At 34.0% G+C, this 19,370-nt stretch overlaps 1 protein-coding gene and 1 pseudogene across 4 annotated transcripts in view; one reads left to right on the forward strand and one right to left on the reverse strand.

Annotated features, from left to right (window-relative positions):
- The window catches only part of LOC121262543 (probable U3 small nucleolar RNA-associated protein 11), a 66,117-nt gene that overhangs the window by 46,081 nt on the left and 666 nt on the right, over positions 1-19,370 (reverse strand). The window contains exons 1-10 of one of the 4 annotated variants that reach the window (XM_041165052.1): positions 18,884-18,907; positions 18,580-18,705; positions 18,274-18,364; positions 18,066-18,157; positions 17,889-17,982; positions 17,716-17,795; positions 16,736-16,822; positions 15,251-15,350; positions 15,065-15,161; positions 14,478-14,580 (exon numbers count right to left, since the gene is read on the reverse strand). In XM_041165052.1, coding sequence (XP_041020986.1) covers positions 15,069-15,161; positions 15,251-15,350; positions 16,736-16,822; positions 17,716-17,795; positions 17,889-17,982; positions 18,066-18,157; positions 18,274-18,364; positions 18,580-18,635 — 693 coding nt within the window. In that variant the 5' untranslated portion in view covers positions 18,636-18,705; positions 18,884-18,907 and the 3' untranslated portion in view covers positions 14,478-14,580; positions 15,065-15,068. Of the gene's footprint in view, positions 1-14,477; positions 14,581-14,697; positions 15,007-15,043; positions 15,162-15,250; positions 15,351-16,735; positions 16,823-17,715; positions 17,796-17,888; positions 17,983-18,065; positions 18,158-18,273; positions 18,365-18,579; positions 18,706-18,883; positions 18,908-19,370 lie in introns of those variants that run through there. The other 3 variants (XM_041165054.1, XM_041165050.1, XM_041165053.1) reach the window with 3 other exon arrangements.
- The window catches only part of LOC121262086, a 104,415-nt pseudogene continuing 88,533 nt past the window's right edge, over positions 3,489-19,370 (forward strand).

Below are 19,370 nucleotides of genomic sequence, written 5' to 3' on the forward strand. Positions count from 1 at the left end.
TCTATCCTCCTTCCTGATCTCTTTTTGGACCCCCCCCCCTTCGGCACATGCTCCTCATTTCATTGTGATCTAGCAGTTAAGGCGATTAGAGTATCTTCGGCATTGACGAAATCGTCTGTCCTGTCCATAAATTCTTGTAAAGTGGAGGGGGTCTTCCTTGCCAACTCGACCATAAAAGGACTCATCGGCCAAATGCACTTAGTAGAGCGGCCAACATGATATTTTCATCTTAGTCGTCAGCTATCATTCTCTCCTTATTGAACCGTGGCAAATACGCTTTCAAGCTCTCCTCTTCCCTTTGTTTTACTGTCAATAGGTATGCTGCCGGCCTCCTTCACCTTCGACTGGCCATAAATTGGGTTAAGAATTGCCTACCCAGTTGTTCGAAGCTGTTTATGGATCTTGGTTGCAATGCCCCGAACCACCCTCGGGTCATTCCCTTCAAAGTCAAAGGGAAAGCCCTACATGCAATCTCTCTGGGGAACCCATGGAGCGTCATGTGAGCTTTAAAGGTTTCCAAATGCTCAACTGGGTCTTTAGATCTGTCGTACATATCTATCGATGAGACTTTGAATTTTGGTGGCAGCGGTATCGCCATGATTTCTACTCTGTAGATTGGTGCTGGTCAGCAGCTGATCAACCAAGGAAGATGTCTCTATCTTCTTGGCCATCTTCTCATACCTATCAATTAGGCAGCAGAGGCCATGATGCATCTTTTTCATTCTCTTCTGCAGTGACTCCACCTTGGTAGTAAGTTTCTTTACTACTTCCATCTCTGCGAGCCTTCCCTCCATATTTCGCGATGTCACTTCTTGGTCTCTGGTTGCTTGAGATCAAGTAGTGATGGACATGTGAAAAACACCCTGGTTGTAGGACAAATAGATCTCAAAGACGGCGCCAACTGTTAAGAATGTGTTTCACAACTTCTCACACACGATCACCAGCAACCAAAGAGGAAAGAGGCTTGGGAGTTGGGGGGAACGCCTCAGATACCTAAGTCAGTGAAGGTAATGGGATTTCTCTAGCAATTCATTTAGATGGATCCATAATCATAAGCTGAGGGTCCAAACCTTACCCTTAATGTAGTAACAAACTTATCCCAAGTAGAAATTGGGCTTGAGTCCATGAGCCAAGAATACCATGAGAGGGTTTTACCCTCCATGTGAAAGAAGGCTATTTAAAGCCTTTGGTCCTCTAGGGTGTTATAATAGGAGAAAAATTGGTTTGCCTTTAAAATCTGTTCAGCTGGATTAGCCCCATCAAACTTGGGGAATTCCAATCTAAGAGATCTAGCTTGTATACTCCCATTTCCCTCAAAAAAAGGATTGTTACTAACCTTTGGGTTCTGATTAGAAGATCCTTCACCTGAGCTGTGCATCACGGCTAGTTCCTCATATGTGGAAGCCAAATTGTTTAGCTGCTTTAACACTGCTTCTAACATCCCTTTTTGTCTCTCATGTTCTTCTCGTAGGTGCGTATTCTCTCCCTTTAATACTGCGATTGCCCCACGAGCTGGGCATGCCTAGTCCCCTCCGCTATGTCTCAAGAACGCGGCTCTGAGACCATTGTTAAGTGTAACCCAAAAGTGATGAATGTAAAAACATAAGAACTCTGGTTCTAACCTCCACACACTCATTTGGATGAAATCAAGACTTTCATTAATTCAACTTGTAAACAAGGACTGCTATTTGTAACATGGACTCTACAATTGAAATAATAACTAACTAACGCACTATCTAAACGTGGCCCAACATGGCCTCTTAACTGAACAGATTTCAGACTTAGGTTTAGGTACTAAGAATACCTCAAATATTCTCATACTACTCCACTACTATTCATTATTTTATTATTATTTTTCACCTACTTTTTATTACTATTTATTACTTTTCACTACTATTCAATATTCTATTATTAATTTTTCATTAATTTATTATTACTATTCATAATTCTTCTCAACACTTTTCAATACTTCTCACTACCCAAACATGTTTTAATAATTGACCCAGCACATGACTCATGCGTGAATTTACATAAATACCCATAAGAAATTAAATAATGACCAAACATATATAAACTCCTAAGAAACCTAAAAAGGCTTAAGACTAAGACTGTTCATCCGGGCCAGATTTTTTTTCCGGCCCGATCCTTGGGTTTCGATTACGGTTTTCGGCCCAGATCTGATCCGGCCCGAAACCTGCATTCTAATAACCGATTTCATCCGGTCTGAACCCGGGTTCCATAATAAACACCCGGTACTGCCCTGGGTTTATATAAATTCAAAGAGACGTAACCCTAGTGCCTATCCGCTTTAGCCTTCATCTCTGACTCTCCCAGACTCCCATCCATCTCTCTCTCTATCTCACATCCATCTCCATCCCCTCTCTCTCTCTCTCTCTCTCTCTCTCTCACTCACGATGAAACCGTAGTGTCTCTACCGAGCAAAGCTCCGTCACTTATTGAAGAGAGTGAATCAAAGGTCTTCTCTCAGTGCCGATCGAAGAAACCCTAGCCTCCCTCCCTTAGTACCGATCGAAGAAACCCCGTCATCCTCGTGACCTCGTCATCGTCACTGACTCGCCGTCATCCTCTTGACCCCAAGGTTTGTTCTCTGTGATTTGGGTAACATTTGTGTAGAAAACAAAGAACCAAGGCAATATTTCTCTGTAACATTTGTGTAGAAAATGAATGACGACCCATAATGGAGTGTGGTACAGAAAATGAAAAGGGGAAAAAAAACTCACCCTCAGAGCAACAAGTAGTATTGGTCTTGGCTTGCTTTCTCTTCAGCAGTTTTTTTAGGATTTTTTCGTTTTATTACTTTGTTGATTTGGGTCAATTTTGATGAAAATGTTTGGATGGAAGAATTTTTGATAGATCTGGGTTTTTTTTTTTTTTTTTTGTTATTTTGTTAAACATGGGTATAAAGTATATGCTGTTAAACATGGGTGTAAACATGGGTTTTTTTTGTTATTTTGCTATCTGAACTCTTTTATTCCATTATGCTCTGTTGACAATTGGGTGGAGCACATTCGTGAACCACAAGAAGCTGGATGCAGGGGACTCGGTATTTTCTGAACTCTTTTATGCCATTATGTCCGTTTGTTGTGTAATGGATATATTTTCTGGTTATCAAGTATGATGTTTGTTGTTTAATGGACACATGTAACTGTACAAGTGTAAGACCCAAATGGAGTCCGCATTGTCCCTTTTGATGACCCTCACAAGTTTGCCATTGTTCACAAGGTTTTTGGCACTAACAATGTCAGCAAAATGTTGCGAGTTTCTGTCTCCCTCTTTCTCTGGTCTCTTTAAGCATGTTCTAATTATTTACTTGTGGTTGGTTTCCCACTTCCCTTTCCTTTGTGTAGATGTTTTAATTATTTCTTTAATGAAGGAATGGTCATGTAGTCCCAGATTCAACTAATGCCACAGAGTTGCAGTTGTCACCTTTCTGTTGAATACATCTTGTTGATAAGCTTAGACCAATAATGGCTATTCTGAGACAGGAAATTCATCAGAAACTAAACTCAATTGTGGAGGAATGCATTGATTGCATGAAGCAGATATATTATGTAGGGAAAAGCTTGTATGCCGCCCAAAATGTACCGCACTAGTGTACCGCTGCAAATTTTTTTATTTTTTTTATTTTTTTTTACTTAGTGATTAAGGAAGTAATTTTAAGTGTATTGGTATATTTTTTTATTTTTTAAAAATTTAAATATATTAAAAAATTATAAAAATAAAAATGAAAAAATAAAAACTAAATAGCAACAAGCGGTAGAAACGAATGATGCTACTCAGGGGGCAGAGTAGCACCGCTCTATTATGTATTGGTGGGCTCTATGTAATCCACTTTTGATATGTAATTTTATATATTGTAATTTGTGTTTTGTAATGTAATGTATAAATACTAAATAATGAAATATGTAGTGATTGCATTATGTTTGTTTAGATGCATTTAGATATAAAGGAAATTAGTTTTATATATAAAAGAATATGAACATTTTTCCTTGAAAATTATACAATAGAATATAGGCTCTTAGAATAATAAAAAAAAATGCATCTTGAAAGAAATTGAATGATATGGGTTTTTGTTAAAAAAAAAAAAAAAAAGGGTACAGGCCGAAACCCGAATTCACCTTGGTTCCGGACCAGGTCCTAACCTGCATACACCTGGGCCGAAAACCAGCTCCGGTTTGAAACCCGGGTTCCAGGCCGGGTATACCCGAATATCCAGATGAACAGTCCTGAGTGAGTTCAAACCATCTTCCTCCTTTTGCGCCGCACCTAACATGTACGTGTACTAGAATTCGGCAGGTCGAATCATGAGATTCTTACCCAACGACGACAAGGTAGCTCGTTACAAGAAATGATGATGATTTCCCAAGAATATTTTTTACCTTTTTTCTTCGTGCTTTGGAAGAATCTAAGAAACAATCCCCCTCTTTACAGACAGTATTTCCCCTAATGTTTCTCCCAAAATCATACATTTTGATGATGCTAACAATCAGAATGTTGAACATGTTGTTTTTATATCTATTTGTGCTCTAGTCGCAGTGTTGTTATGGATTTCTTCTTTGGGTGATGAATCTGATATTGCTCGGATCTGATGATCTTTGCTGATCCATTTGCTTTGTGTTTTCTGGATTCTCTGGGTTTCTAGGAAACTGCACAATATAGTTCTAAAAGTCCCATAATCTCCCACCCTCGGATGACCTTTATTTTATCGTAGCTTACTAAATTGTTAAGAAGCTCAACCTGTAGTTACCCTAGAATTTTGGAAATCTAGATTCCCGATGTGTGTTTATTCCATGCAATTAGAAGAGTCCTATGCGGCTGTAGTTTTTTCCCCCTTACCATTCTTTCTTCTTTTCTCACTGCAGAGAGGTCTAATGCTAGGGTAGTAAGAAATTGTTATATTTTTGTATTAGATTTTTTGTTTCATGGATTTTGAATTGGATAGAAGATTTACAGCAGATATTGCATAACTTGATGGAATACAAACATTGCATGGTAACATATTTCTCAACAGTGTTTATGTAGTTATTCTTGGGACGAATGGTTTTAAACTGGTAATGCACCAAATGCATATACCTGGAGACATTAGGAACAAATATTGTATTTACTTATAATGTGTTATTGTTGAAATGATAAGCAAGAACCCATGTGATTATCAAGTGTTCTTGTAGCTTCAAGTGTATTTGATGATTCTGTTGGTTCAATGATTAGTAGACCCTTTTAGCAATATGTCTGGTTTGTACGAGAATGTTATAAATTTTGTGAATATTTAGGCATTCCAATTTACATATTTTTGGTTAATTATCGTCGATTGTGCTTGATTTGGATTTCTACTTTGAGAGATTTGTAATACTATGTTTCTTTTGTCTTGGTTGCGGTGGAAATTTTAGATTTTTGTTATGGTGGGCGTATGGGTTTGTTTATGGGCAGATCTGTTCCTGTTTGTCATGTTTTTGGTGTGAATATGATATTTGAACTTCCTTTATGTCATTTTTGAGCTGTGTTAGATGAGACAACCACTTGCAATTCATTTACATATTACCTATTCATGTGCTTCTACTTGAAAACTCTAGATCTGTAACTTTTATGGTGGTCTCCACATTGGGGTCAGAAAAATTGCTCCCTCTCTCTCAGTATTACTCAATTTCACTTTCAATTATATCATATATTTCTAATTTAAACTAAAATCTACTGAAGCAATGTAGAGGAAAGAACCTCTTCTTCTCTACTGATGTGGAGAAACATGTTGCAGAGGCAGCTACGTTTGGGTAGTCAACATACCTCAACACTTTCTAAGTATTCTCGTACTATTGGAAATACTTCACATGTCAAATGCAATGAACCATCTTCATATCAAAATCTTTCCAAAAATCACTATAATATTTATCACTATTAAATATAAATAAAAAATAAAATCACTATTAAATATAAATAAAAAATGAAATCACTATAATATTTATCACTATTAAATATAAATAAAAAATAAAATCACTATAATATATAAATAAAAAATAAAATCACTATAATATTTATCACTATTATATATAAATTAAAAATAAAATCATTATAATATTTATCATTATTATATATAAAAATAAAATAAAATCACTACAATATTTATTAATATTATAAAATCACTATAATATTTATTACTAAAAATAAAATCACTATAATATTTATGGGATCCACACCTTTTTCAATTACCTATCCAAAAGTTAACAACTCAACATACTTCACACATCCAAACAACTCAAAATACGCTCAATGGGACCTACAAACTCACTCCAATCTCTACTCATAACTATTCACAAACATTTTCAACACTTCTCAAGTATTCTCACTACCCAAACGTATACAAGTTTTTCGAGTAACCTTCAACCTCCCATACAATCAACTTCAATACTTCAGAGATGAAACTGATCAGAGTTCTCTCTAGGCTATTATACTAGTTTCCTGTACAAAGAATGCAAAAACTACAATGTATTGGCAGAACAACATCCTTCGACTCTTGTTCTCCTAACGGCCAAAAACACTGTATCACTAATGCCTTCAACGCACCGTTTAATCTTTCAAGCCGTTAATCTCGTTATTCTTAATGAAGTGCACCATTTTGTTCACCACTTAATATGTTGAGGGATGTATCAATCACTCTCCAAGAATCAGTAGTAAAAGCATTAACATTGGATTATGCAAATGCAAATGTAAAATTTGCATAATATGACATGAATTTGCATTTGGTTATTCCACTCAAAACTAATTCTCACATTAGATTATCCATCTATTAGTCAAAATAATAATAAAATATTATTAATTTAATATTTTTATTAGTTTTTTACCTAATTTATTTTTATCATATTTTACAATTCTACAATTCATATCTTAATTAATAATCAAATCATAAATTATTTCATCTAATTGCACCGATTCAAGCAAAACATACGACCTTAAGAATTTAAGCTCCGAGGCCCTGGGTTTTGGTAGGGGTGTTAACTGAAACAAAGACTAATTAATACAAGTGGTTCTTGGATTTCTTTTCCATCTCTTTTCTCTGTTTTTTTGCATTAGATTGATTCCATTCTGGGTGTGTGGCATTTCCTTGCTGTTCTTGGCATTTCCTTGCTGTTCTTGGTATTTTATCCCTTACTATGGACCATAAGTCTTGATAGTTTAGGGTGAATTTTTTTTCAAAGCTTACGGCTGCAAAATATGTTTTCCTTGATATATAGTTATTTTTATTTAACTAATAAAACACTTAATTGTTTCCAATAATTGTTGACTATCCCTGTTCTATTTTTTAGGCATTCAAGGAGAAAATTTGGTCTTCTTGAAAAGCACAAGGATTATGTTGAGCGGGCACAAGTTTTTCACAAAAAGGAGCGGACTTCATAGGCAAAGTTTCAAAGTTCTCCATGCTGTTTTCTTGATGTTTAGCTGGTAGATTGGCTAAATGTGTAAATATATATATATATATATATATATATATATGAGGAATGCTACACAACCTCCCATCCTCCACACACCATATTTTTTAAAAATTTTTTTTTTAAAATTTGTTTTTGAGTTTATTCTTTTTAAACTAATTTAATTTTTCTATTCATTATTCATATATTAAATATTTGATAAAAGAAAAAAATAATAAAAATTTAAAAAAGTGTGGTGTGTAGAGGTTGTGTGAATAGTAGGAGATTGTGTAGATTTTTTATATACATATATATAGAAAAAATCTACTCAACATCCTACGATTCACACAACCTCCACACACCACATATTTTTTAATTTTTATTATTTTTTTCTTTTATTAAATATTTAATATATGAATAATGAATAAAAAAATTAAATTATTTTAAAAAGAATAAACTCAAAAAAAATTTTAAAAAAATTTTAAAAAATATTAAAATTTAAAAACATGTGGTGTGTGGAGGTTGGGGAGGTTGTGTAGCATTGCTTATATATATATATATATATATATATATATATATATGTTAACGAGTTTTTATTCTGAACATATTTGCTCGACAGAAACTTAGGGAGAAAGCTGCTTTCAGAAACCCATATGAGTTTGATTTCCAGAAGATGAAAGCAAAAACTGTTGATGGAATCCACAAATTAGAGTAACATATGAATGAATTCTGATGCTTTGGCTTCTTAGCTATGAATTGTAGTTGATTTGTAAGCTTCTGTTACAGAAATGAGATAAACAAATATAATATGGAAGAGCTTATGCTTATGAAGACCCAAGATATGGGATATATTCTTCAGAAATTACAAAGTCAGAAAAAGGTAGATGAGTACTTTTACTGTAAAGCTTATGGTTTTTAGATTACATTTGTTTTCAAATAGGTTTAAATTATGGACTTTCATTGTCCAATGAAGAAAATTGAAAAACTTACTACTGTTCTGCACTCTCTTAATAGTCAGCCATCTAATAGACATGTTTACTATGCTGAAGACAGGTTTGAGCTTCTTAAATTATAATTATTATTTGTAATGCCTTCATATCCCTTATTTGCATATTTGACAAAGTGAAGTTTTATTGGAAGCATGAGATATTATTTTATTTTTCTAAAAACAACGGCATTTGTGTTTTCTTAGTTTTCTCTTTTCTTATAATGGCTATAAGGGAAACTCACAAATGTTATCTACCTTGGGATCATATAAAAAATCCCTATGATTAAATTTTACTGTGTCTCGTGTTGAGTTGGAAGCCGAGTGGGGCTTGTTGGTTTGAGATTAATGGTTTGTATCTGACTTATTTGTTGCAAGAGAGAGGTTCCCTTGTAGTTGTTTATGGTGAGTAGGGTTGCCATCTAAAATGGCATTCTTTCTATGGATGCAATTCCAAATTGTATGCGTAAAGTCGATAACTTGGAGAAGCTTATTAGGGGATACTTGGGGAATGAGATGAGATGAGAATTTTGTGAATAGTAGTAAGAAGATTTGTGAATAGTAGTGAGATAGTTTGAGTTAAGTATTTATTGGGTTTTGGGAAAGGATAGAGAAAACGTTGAAATGAAGTATTTAGATCTATTTATCTATTTCTTATCCTTTCAGGGAGAAGGCTAAAGAAATACAATCACGTTTATTTTTTTTATCATCGAAAACATCATCTGAAGTAGGCATTTTCCCCATTTTCTTTAAACGTGATTGTATTTCTTTAGCCTCCTCCCTGCAAGGATAGGAAATAGATAAATAGATCTAAATACTTTATTTCAACTTCAAAATAAAGAGGCAGGACTTGAAAATAATGTTGACACCACAAATAATTTTGATAAGGGGGGAGGGTTAGAAATGACTTTAATGACAACAGAAGTGGGCGAATAGATAATTCAAGGGAGGGTTACATGTATAAGAAAAGCGGAGAGATGACGCAAAGAAAACTAAGACAAATGCTGCTGTTATTTTAGAAAAAGAGAAAATAAAATTCAATGCTTCCAATAATACCTCACTTGGTCAAATATGCAAATAAGGGATATGAAGGCATTATAAATAATAATTATAATTTAGGAAACTCAAACCTGTCTTCAGCATAGTAAATGTCTATTAGATGGCTGACTATCAAGAGAGTGCAGAATGATAGTAAGCTTTTCAAGTTTCTTCATTGGACAATGAAAATCCGTAATTAAAACCTACTTAAAAACAAATGTAATATAAAAACTATAAGCTTTACAGTAAAAGTACTCATCTACCTTTTTCTCACCCTGCAATTTCTGAAGAATATATCTCATATCTTGGGTCTTCATAAGCAAAAGCCCTTCCTTAGTGTATTTGTTTGTCTCATTCATGTAACATAAGCTTACAAATCAACTACAATTCACAGCTAAGAAGCCAAAACACTACTTTGCCCACTTTGTTTGACCGCCCTATTTGACCACTGGTCAAATTATTATTATTATTATTATTATTATTTACTTATTGATTAAGGAAGTGATTTTAAGTGTATTGGTATATTTTTTATTTTTTAAAAATATTTAAATTTATTAAATAAATGTGAAAAGAAAAAAGAAAAAAAAATACCTGGGCGATACGCCCAGCAATAAAGTCTGGGCGGCATAGTAGCCTCACCCATAATTTAAATCATACGATAATTGTGTTTTTAAATAGATTTATTGAAAAATAAATGTACGTGTATGAATATTTAGGCCTCGTTTGTTTTCAGAAAATATCTCATTTCATTTCATCTAATTATTACAACTTTTCCAACTTCTAATACAAAATAAAATAAACAATTTAACTTTTTCAAATCTCAAAACAAAAATAATATTAAAAAATATATTCTAACAATATTTTATTCAACTTTTTAACTTTAATCCCAACTCATCTCATCTCATCTCCAAAAACAAACGGGCCAGCTATTCAAGTTTGTTTAAGATTTACACTTTCAAGACCCAAACTCAAATAATTCGACAAGAATCCAAATGATACAATTGCCACTTTACCTCTATTTAATAGAAAATAGATTATATATAATAGTCAAGTTGGCTTTTGTGGCTAAATTTTAGCTAAAAAATTATGCGAATGCTCCACCAGGCAGTTAAATGTAAGGGTAGATGTAGGTTGAAAGCTTATGGGGGCTCCCGCTAGTACATTTTATCTTTTTTTTTTTCATATGTACTTTTTTAACACTTTTAAATATTAAAAAAATCACAATATCATTAAAAATCACTTCTTTAATCATTAAATAAAAAAATTAAAAAAAATTCCAGCAAAAGCCGCAAGTAGGAGGACTAGCATTTTCCTAAATATAAATTACAAATCGACACCAGTGTCTCATGGGAATAATACATTGTTTAGTCTACCTAAATGCGATTTTCCCTCTTTCAATTGGAGTTTTGACGTTGTTTAGAGCACCCGCAATCCATTCTCTAAATCCCCAAATTTTGGAAAAATTTTTGGAGATTATGCCTCAAACCCATCCCCATCCCATTCCCCATTTTGTGGTGAATGGATGGGGATGCTACAATTGATCCCCAAATATGGGGATCAACTGTTCATTCCCAAACCATTCTCGTTGGTTGGTTTCTAGGTTCTTTCCCGCGTCCCCCTCATTCGACTGTTGGCTGCGTTCGTCGTTTTGGCCCTTCCTTCGTACCGCGGCCACCATCAACGGCCTCATCTCCATCCTCTTATCACTATAAGTCCAATCCCTTTCCTCACATTCGATTTCCTCCATTTCATGGGTTCTCCATGCCCACTGTGTAGTCACGACTGTTCAGCTTTCTCCATGGAGAACTCTTCTCCATCTGGGATCCTCTATGGTTGTTTGCACCAAGGTTCTCTACCCCATTTGACCCCCTATACAGTTCCTCCAGGGCTGGATTTTGAGATCTAGGGTTTTGAAAAAAAACCCTAGATTTCTCTCGGGTTTCACCTGTGATTTCGATTTGTGCATTTTTCTTGTTAGAAATGGGTATTACTGCTATATCCACTAAGATTATTCATGTTCTGTTTGGTTTGATTGCTATGTGATGTTTCGATTGATGCCAAGACTAGTTTGTACACCCACGGGTTGGTCTGTGCAGACTCATTGCTATGTTCTGTTTGCATGCTTTGTGTGTGTTTCAATGCTATGTGTTGTGTCAATGCTTTGAGTTGATTAGTGCAGACCCATGCTATGGTCTGTTTCAATGATGTGTTATGTTTCACTGCCATGTGTTGTGTCAATGCGTTGGGTTGGTCTATGCAGACCGATTGCTATGTTTTGTTTCAATATTCTGTTATGTTTCAATGCCCTTGTGCTGTGTCAATGCTTATTTGTTGTTTTAATGCTATGTGTCGTGTCATTGCTTATTTGTTGTTTCAATGTTATGTGCTATGTCATTGCTTATGTGTTGTTTCAATGCAATGTGCTGTTTCAATGTTATGTGCAGTGTTTCAATGCGATGTGTTGTGTTAATGCTTTGGGTTGGTCTGTGCAGACCCATTGTTATGGTTTGTTTCAATGATGTGTTATGTTTCAATGCCATGTGCTGTGTCAATGCTTTGGGTTGGTCTATGCAGACTCATTGCTATGTTCTATTTCAATGCCCTTTTGCTCTGTCAATGCTTATTTGATGTTTCAATCTTATGTGTTGTGTCAATGTTTATTTGTTATTTCAATGCTATGTGTCGTGTCAATACAGAATGGGCTGCGAATGCTCTTATGTGTTGTTTCAATGCAATGTGTTGTGCTTCAATACTATGTGTTGTGTTTCAATGCTTTGGGTTGGTTTATGCATACCTATTGCTATGGTTTGTTTCAATGATGTGCTATGTTTCATCAATGCTTTGGGTTGGTCTATGTAAACCCATTGCTATGTTCTATTTTAATGTTGTGTTATGTTTCAATGCCCTTATGTTGTATCAATGCTTATTTGCTGTTTCAATGCTATGTGTTGTGTCATTGCTTATGTGTTGTGTTAAATCTTATTTACCGTTGTAAAGAAGACAAAAAAAGTTAACGTTAAAGAGAAGACAAAATATGTCACTGTTGGTGAAAAGATTATCAAAATGTTACCGTTAGAGAAATTGAGAAGAATGTTATCATTGCATAAAATACAAAAAATGTTACTGTTGACGATTTGGGATAAAATTTAGAGAATGATGTATTCTAGTTAAAATTTGGGAAATTTTATGAAGAAGGGGATGTGAATGCTCTTATATGTGCCTTACCAAGCCCATTTTGCATCTCTGATAATGGCTCTCACGTTTCGAGTACCAAACGTCTCCGCCTTCCTTCTAAAATCCTCTCCATCCCCAGCATACCCATATCCTAAATGAACCAAAATGTCCCTAAATGTCCGCTCCAATGCCTCTCTCTCTACCTCGGCTAGAAGTACTAATAGAAGGCTTCCTTCCTATACTGCTCTTTGACATCATGGACATACGTATTAATGTATAAATATTTATGTTTAAATAGAAAGACAAAAATAATAAATCACATGTTGATATGTTGTGTGAGGATGATAAGTAGCATTTCTTAAATTCCCTTTGTAACCCCAACATTCATATTATGAGGTATAGCCTAAGTAGTGATCTTTTCATAATCAATGACAATTCGCATATAAAAGGTTTATTTTTCATAATCAAATAAATAAAATATGGATAAATATAAATAACATCCTCAAACTACCAACCAATTTGTAATCACCCATAAGCTATCAATTTTGGCAATTTCCCTCAAACAATAAAAAAAATATCACAATATACCCATCCATAAAAATTTGACATAAATACCCTGGATAAAAATTAGATGAAATGATTTTTTAGAAAAAAAAAAAAACTGAGATTAAAAATGTTTTAAAAAGATATATAATTAAGATTTCTTAATAGGATTGAGTAATGATATACACACAACAATTACACAACAATGTTATAAAATGAAGGTATTTTTATAAAATAATGTTACTTTTATAAAATGTTTTACAAAAATATCATTTATTTAAAATATTGTTGTATAAAATATTATAAAAAATATTGTGTATAAATCATTTTCCTTATCCCTACAAAATATCATCCACTGTACAAAGAGATATATGAAAACCTTAACAATTATCCAATGAACAATCAAAGTCATGCATGACAGCCGAAAAACTTAGAAATAGAGTAGGAGGAGGAAGTGATCTCTGTTCTGTTTCTCATGGGTTTTTACTCAACCTTCGTTTCCAAGAAAAATAAACATAAAATAAATTCTCGGTGAAATTAAAATTAAACATTAAATAAAATATTATTTTTATTCTGAAATTTGTAAAAGTTAAAATTATTTATTTTATCATGTAAAATTTTTAAAAATTATAATAATTAGATAAGTTGAAAAAAATTATGAAAACAAACTAGGCAATTCGTGTAATCAAATCAAAACATAAGCTACTTGGGTTTCCAAGTCAAAACATAAGTTTAATTTGTTAATATTACTATGTGAGGATTTTACTCCATATAGTGATTAATTTTTCCCTATTTTAACAGACAATAAATTCGCAATTTTGTTAGGAAGTCATGTTGCAAAAGAGATAATAGTTCGAGGCAAGTTATAATTTCCCCTAAATATATTATTAACTGCAGACTTGAATGCATTCATCAAATCAAAGAACAGCTCACCAAGATGACCAATTGTACAATCACTTCCTATGTAATTCGCTTTTGACAATTAAATTAACCCACAAAATCAAAACTATGAAAATCTTGATAGAAGAAGCATCACTCATATTCAAGTTTCTTCCAAGCAGTTTGATTAGCAGATTTTAAAAAGAAAAAAAATCTATTCATCATCCTCTCATCATCCTATGATGTGGCATTAGATGATAGGTTCACAAGTGAAATATAACAAATAGTCTCCAATCATTTAATGCCACGTCATGAGATGATGAGAGGATAAGAAAAATTGAGATGATGAATAACATTACTCTATAAAAATACGAGAATTCTCAGATGATTGGACAATCATTGTTTCTGAAAAGCCGCAAGAAATGCACAAGCTACTTTACAAAATTAAGGAAAAACTGAAACACCTCCAATCTGACAAACAAAATGCTGGTGCCTTCTGCTCTTTTAAACGCGAAGCATCCTTATAAAAACCCCACCGAACACCTACATTTAAGTTAGAGATGTAAGCTACAGAAAATGCAAGCAAAAATTTGTGGCAAACCAATTTATCTAATTGTTTGCATTTTCTTTTAATGATAACAATTCAAATCTCAGTGGCCTAAAGACACTGCATTCTCAGAATATTAGATCAGTATAAGTACCAAGTATATATTTTTTTTATTGGTATCGGGTGTCCGGGAACAGTGTCCCGACTAATCCCGGGGGTGCACAGGCCCTCGTCTAGGAGTTTTCTGCAAGTGCACCTCGGGTAATTCAAGAGAAAAATCCCTCAGTCCGATAGCCCCTAAAGATTGTTTACACCCAAGGATAAAATGAACCTTAGACTTAGGGGGAGCAAATCCCGAAGCCCAAGACTTTTACCACTTGAGCCAACCCTTGGGGGTTAGTACCAAGTATATATAACAATTATTTTGACAAAGATAAAAAGGCAGACAGAGGCCATATCATTAAATAAGTATATAAATACCTTTTCAACGCTTCCGTTCTGACCGCCACTTGTATACTGGTTTAGAAGTGGGACAAGCAAGCTCATCTTCACGTAATTTGCGCTTCCGGCCCTTTTTCTGTTTATTAAATGAGATGTTTTTATTTCCAAAACTTTGACCTGCCACCCAATAGAGAATTAAAGGCAAGGGGTTTAAGATGTAAATACCTGTAGTTCCTTCTGCAATGCCATATCCATATAGAGTTTCTCCAACTGACTCACTCTATTCCTCCTTGCTTCCAGTTCTCTATAGGAAGCAGCAGTTTTGCTACATGTGGAAATCAAGGTTATGTCACTAACAAACAACTGTTCCTAATAATCATCATGCTAACAACAACAATAGTATAAAGCTAAACAGAGTTGAGAAATGAAATATAGAAATTTAAGAAGCATTTCACACATCAAATAGACATTAGAATTCAAGGTTTTAAAGAACAGTATGTAACTTTTGCCCCTATGAAATGACAAATTCGGGTTCATTTCGACTCATTGAAACGAGGCAACAAATGATAACAAAAAGCAATTACTAAATGTAATAAATTTTACAAAAAGAAAACATAAATTAATGGAAACATAACTCCAAAACAAAATTATGGCAATCAACACTAATCATATGCCAACACCTATGGTCACTCTCTCCAATATGGTTGCAGCAACCAACACTGTCGGGATTCATTACCACTGCCTCACCATCATATACACGTGTGTGGTATGCACCATACGTAGATACATTTTAGCCATGCAGTAATTTTAATCGAAAGTTGGAGCTTTATGAGGATAAGGCCACAATGGTACAGTAGTAACATGAAAACCCTATAGCTTCTCCATTGTTTTTTATTCTTCAATCCCAACACTCCACCGGTCCTACCCTACACAACTACATACCACACAGAACACATCCTTGCAACCCAGTCATACAGTATCTGCAAAACCTCACCACCATCATTGCTCCAGCTCTATGTCCTTACACTGATGTGATCACTCAAAACAAGAAGAGGGTGATAGCAACAGTGAAAAGAAGGATAACAAATCAAGCAAAAGAGATTTTTGCTTGATATGCATGCAAAAGAGAGAGATAGAATAACAATGGAGAGTAAGAGAGAGTATGAGTTTGTTGCTAGAGTTTTTCGGTGTTAGGGAGAGGAAGGGATTTTTATTGGAGTGGCAGAAGAAAAAAATGAGAGGTACCAATTGTTACTTAACCCATTATACGTCAGATCTCGAATATTTAGACTTCCATTATGGCTCATGAGCCTCCTAGCCAAGCCTATTTTGACTTTGGCTTGAGGCACAAAATAAATGGGCCTAACTTTGAGTTGAACTTGGCTAATTTAATAAAGAACCAAGCATAGCTTCACAGAGCCTTTAATTGACAGTACTCATAAAGAAGAGGTGCATATGAATCATTGGAAAATACGTTTGACGGAATCACTTAAAGGGAAATTTAACTTCCACTACAGAAAGTCAAGAAAAAAAAAGAGAGAAATTCACAATTCTACTCCATTTACCATGTAACTGAAAGACAAATACAATGTTAATCAATTAGATCCTAGAATGATCACATGTAAGAGGAGCAAAATTTTAAAATCTAAATGAATAAAAATAATTCTGTCAATCAATCTATATCAATAATTTGTTACATTTTGACTTTACCTTCTAATATCATCATTGAAAACATAATCAGAAGTAGGCATTTTCCTCCTTTTCTTTAAACGTGATTGTATTTCTTTAGCCTCCTCCCTGCAAGGATAAGAAATGGATAAATAGATCTAAATACTTCATTTCAACTTCAAAATAAAGAGGCAGGATTTGAAAATAATGTTGATACCACAAATAATTTGGAAAAGGAGGAAGGGTTAGAAATGACTTTAATGACAACAGAAGTGAGCCAAGATATAAATTTCCATTTCTTTTCCTTTAACTTAAAACTCAACCAAGTGACACGAATACCCAAAATTAACACCCCCAAAAGAGAAACTAATAAAATTGCAAAGAAAAACAAAAAGAAAGTTCACCATCAAGGAATAAGATTTAAAGCATCAAGAAAACTAGAAAACAAACACAAGGAAACCCATTTTGAGTTTCCCCCAAGACTGCTAGTTTGCTTGGGATGCCTGCCTAATTTTGTTAAAACCAAATGCTCCACATCAAACATGGAGGCATTACTCTCCCAGCAATAGGGCACCTTCTGTTAACAAGATTCCCCTAACTACAAGATAAGAGTGAGGGTGGGAGAAACAGAGGTTTATTGGGAGTCCTTCGAAAGAAGGGAAGTTCACTGTCAGCTTGTTCTACAGGTCTCTCATTATGCATAATGCAAACCCATTCCCATGGAGTATACGGAAGACCAAGGCACTCCTAAAGCAACTTTCTTCTTATTGACAGCATCATTGGAAAGATCCCATTATAGATAATTGATGAAAAATCCAGATATTTATAACAGATTGATGTTACATGTATAAGAAAAGCAGATAGACGGTGGAGAGAAAACTAAGTAAAGACAAATGCCACTGTTATTTTAGAAAAAGAGAAAATAAAATCTCATGCTTCCAATAACACCTCACTTTGTTAAATATGCAAATAAGAGATATGAAAGCATTATAAATAATAATTATAATTTAGGAAGCTCAAACCTGTCTTCAGCATAATAAACGTGTCCATTAGATGGCTGACTATCAAGAGAGTGCAGAACGGCAGTAAGCTTTTCAAGTTTCTTTATTGGACAATAAAAATTCATAATTAAAACCTACTTGAAAACAAATGTAATCTAAAAACCATAAGCTTTACAGTAAAAGTACTCATTTACCTTTTTCTGGCTCTGCAATTTCTGAAGAATATATCCCATATCTTGGGTCTTCATAAGCATAAGCTCTTCCGTATTATATTTGTTTGCCTCATTCCTGTAACAGAAGCTTATAAATCAACTACAATTCACAGCTAAGAAGCTAAAACATTAAAGCATCAGAATTCATTCATATTTTACTCTAATTTGTGGACTCCATCAACAGTTTTTGCTTTCATCATCCGAAAATAAAACTCATCTGGGTTTCTGAAAGCAGCTTTCTCCCTAAGTTTCTGTCGAGCAAATATGTTCAAAATAAAAAATAGTTAACATATATATATATATATATATTTAGCCCATCGACCAGCTAGACATCAAGAAAACAGCATGGAGAACTTTGAAACTTTACCTGCAAAGCCTGCTCCTTTTTGTGAAAAACTTGTGCCCGCTCGACATAATCCTTGTGCTTTTCAAGAAGACCAAATTTTCTCCTTGAATGCCTAAAAAATAGAACAGGGATCGTCAACAATTATTGGAAACAATTAAGTGTTTTATTAGTTAATGAAAAATATATATATATATCAAGGAAAATATATTTTGCACCCGTAAACTTTGAAAAAAAAATCACCCTAATATATTTACAATTCATTTTGAAAAATAGAGTTTCCCCTTATATATTTGAAATGTACAGCAAAGGGTGAGTTTGCCGACTCACGGTTGAGATCTTTCTTTGTGAGCTCGTCTACTGATAGCATTCCTTAGCGACGACATGTTGAATTAAATCACCAGCAACAACAGCAAGATGGCAAAGAAACTGGACTTCCTTCAAAAGTGAGCAAAACTGGAAAGCAAAATTTTATATTAATTGAAGTGAATACAGCAGAGGCGCAAAGACATATCAATATTTTTTATGAGTATATAAAGACCACAATTATATTTAACCACAATCAACATTACAGTATATAATCAAAATCTCATTTATAAAAGCAAAATATCAAATTGCAGAAAATCTTCTTCTCTTTATGTATTCCATCCAGCCTCAAAGCCTTCATTTTTCTAAGTGCACCATCAACAGGGGTATAACCGGTACGGTTTGATCCGGTTTTGGACAAAATTTAGGACCGAACCGGTATATACAGATTTTACATTTTAAAAAACTGATTACGCACCAATTACCCCCTAACCGGTACTTCCGGTTTTACAGGTTCCAGTACAGTTCGGTCCGTTTTAATAAAATGCAAATTTGTATAAAAAAAAAAACACTGCTTTAAAAAATCTGTTTTATTCCAAAATCTGTTACTATTACAAAAATCTGCTTTACTAAAAAATCCAATAACTGATTTAGAAGGGCATATGGAATTTGAAATTGGGGGGTCCAGTAAAATAGAGCTATAACAGTGCATAATCAAACAACAGTCCAGTGATGATTCACAAAAAACAGATATTTGGAATTTGGGTCCCTACGAGCATATTTAATGACTGACCCTTCTTCACTAAAAACAGTCA

The sequence above is a fragment of the Juglans microcarpa x Juglans regia genome, chromosome 4S (genome assembly GCF_004785595.1).
Source record: "Juglans microcarpa x Juglans regia isolate MS1-56 chromosome 4S, Jm3101_v1.0, whole genome shotgun sequence".
NCBI classification, from domain to species: Eukaryota; Viridiplantae; Streptophyta; class Magnoliopsida; order Fagales; family Juglandaceae; genus Juglans; species Juglans microcarpa x Juglans regia.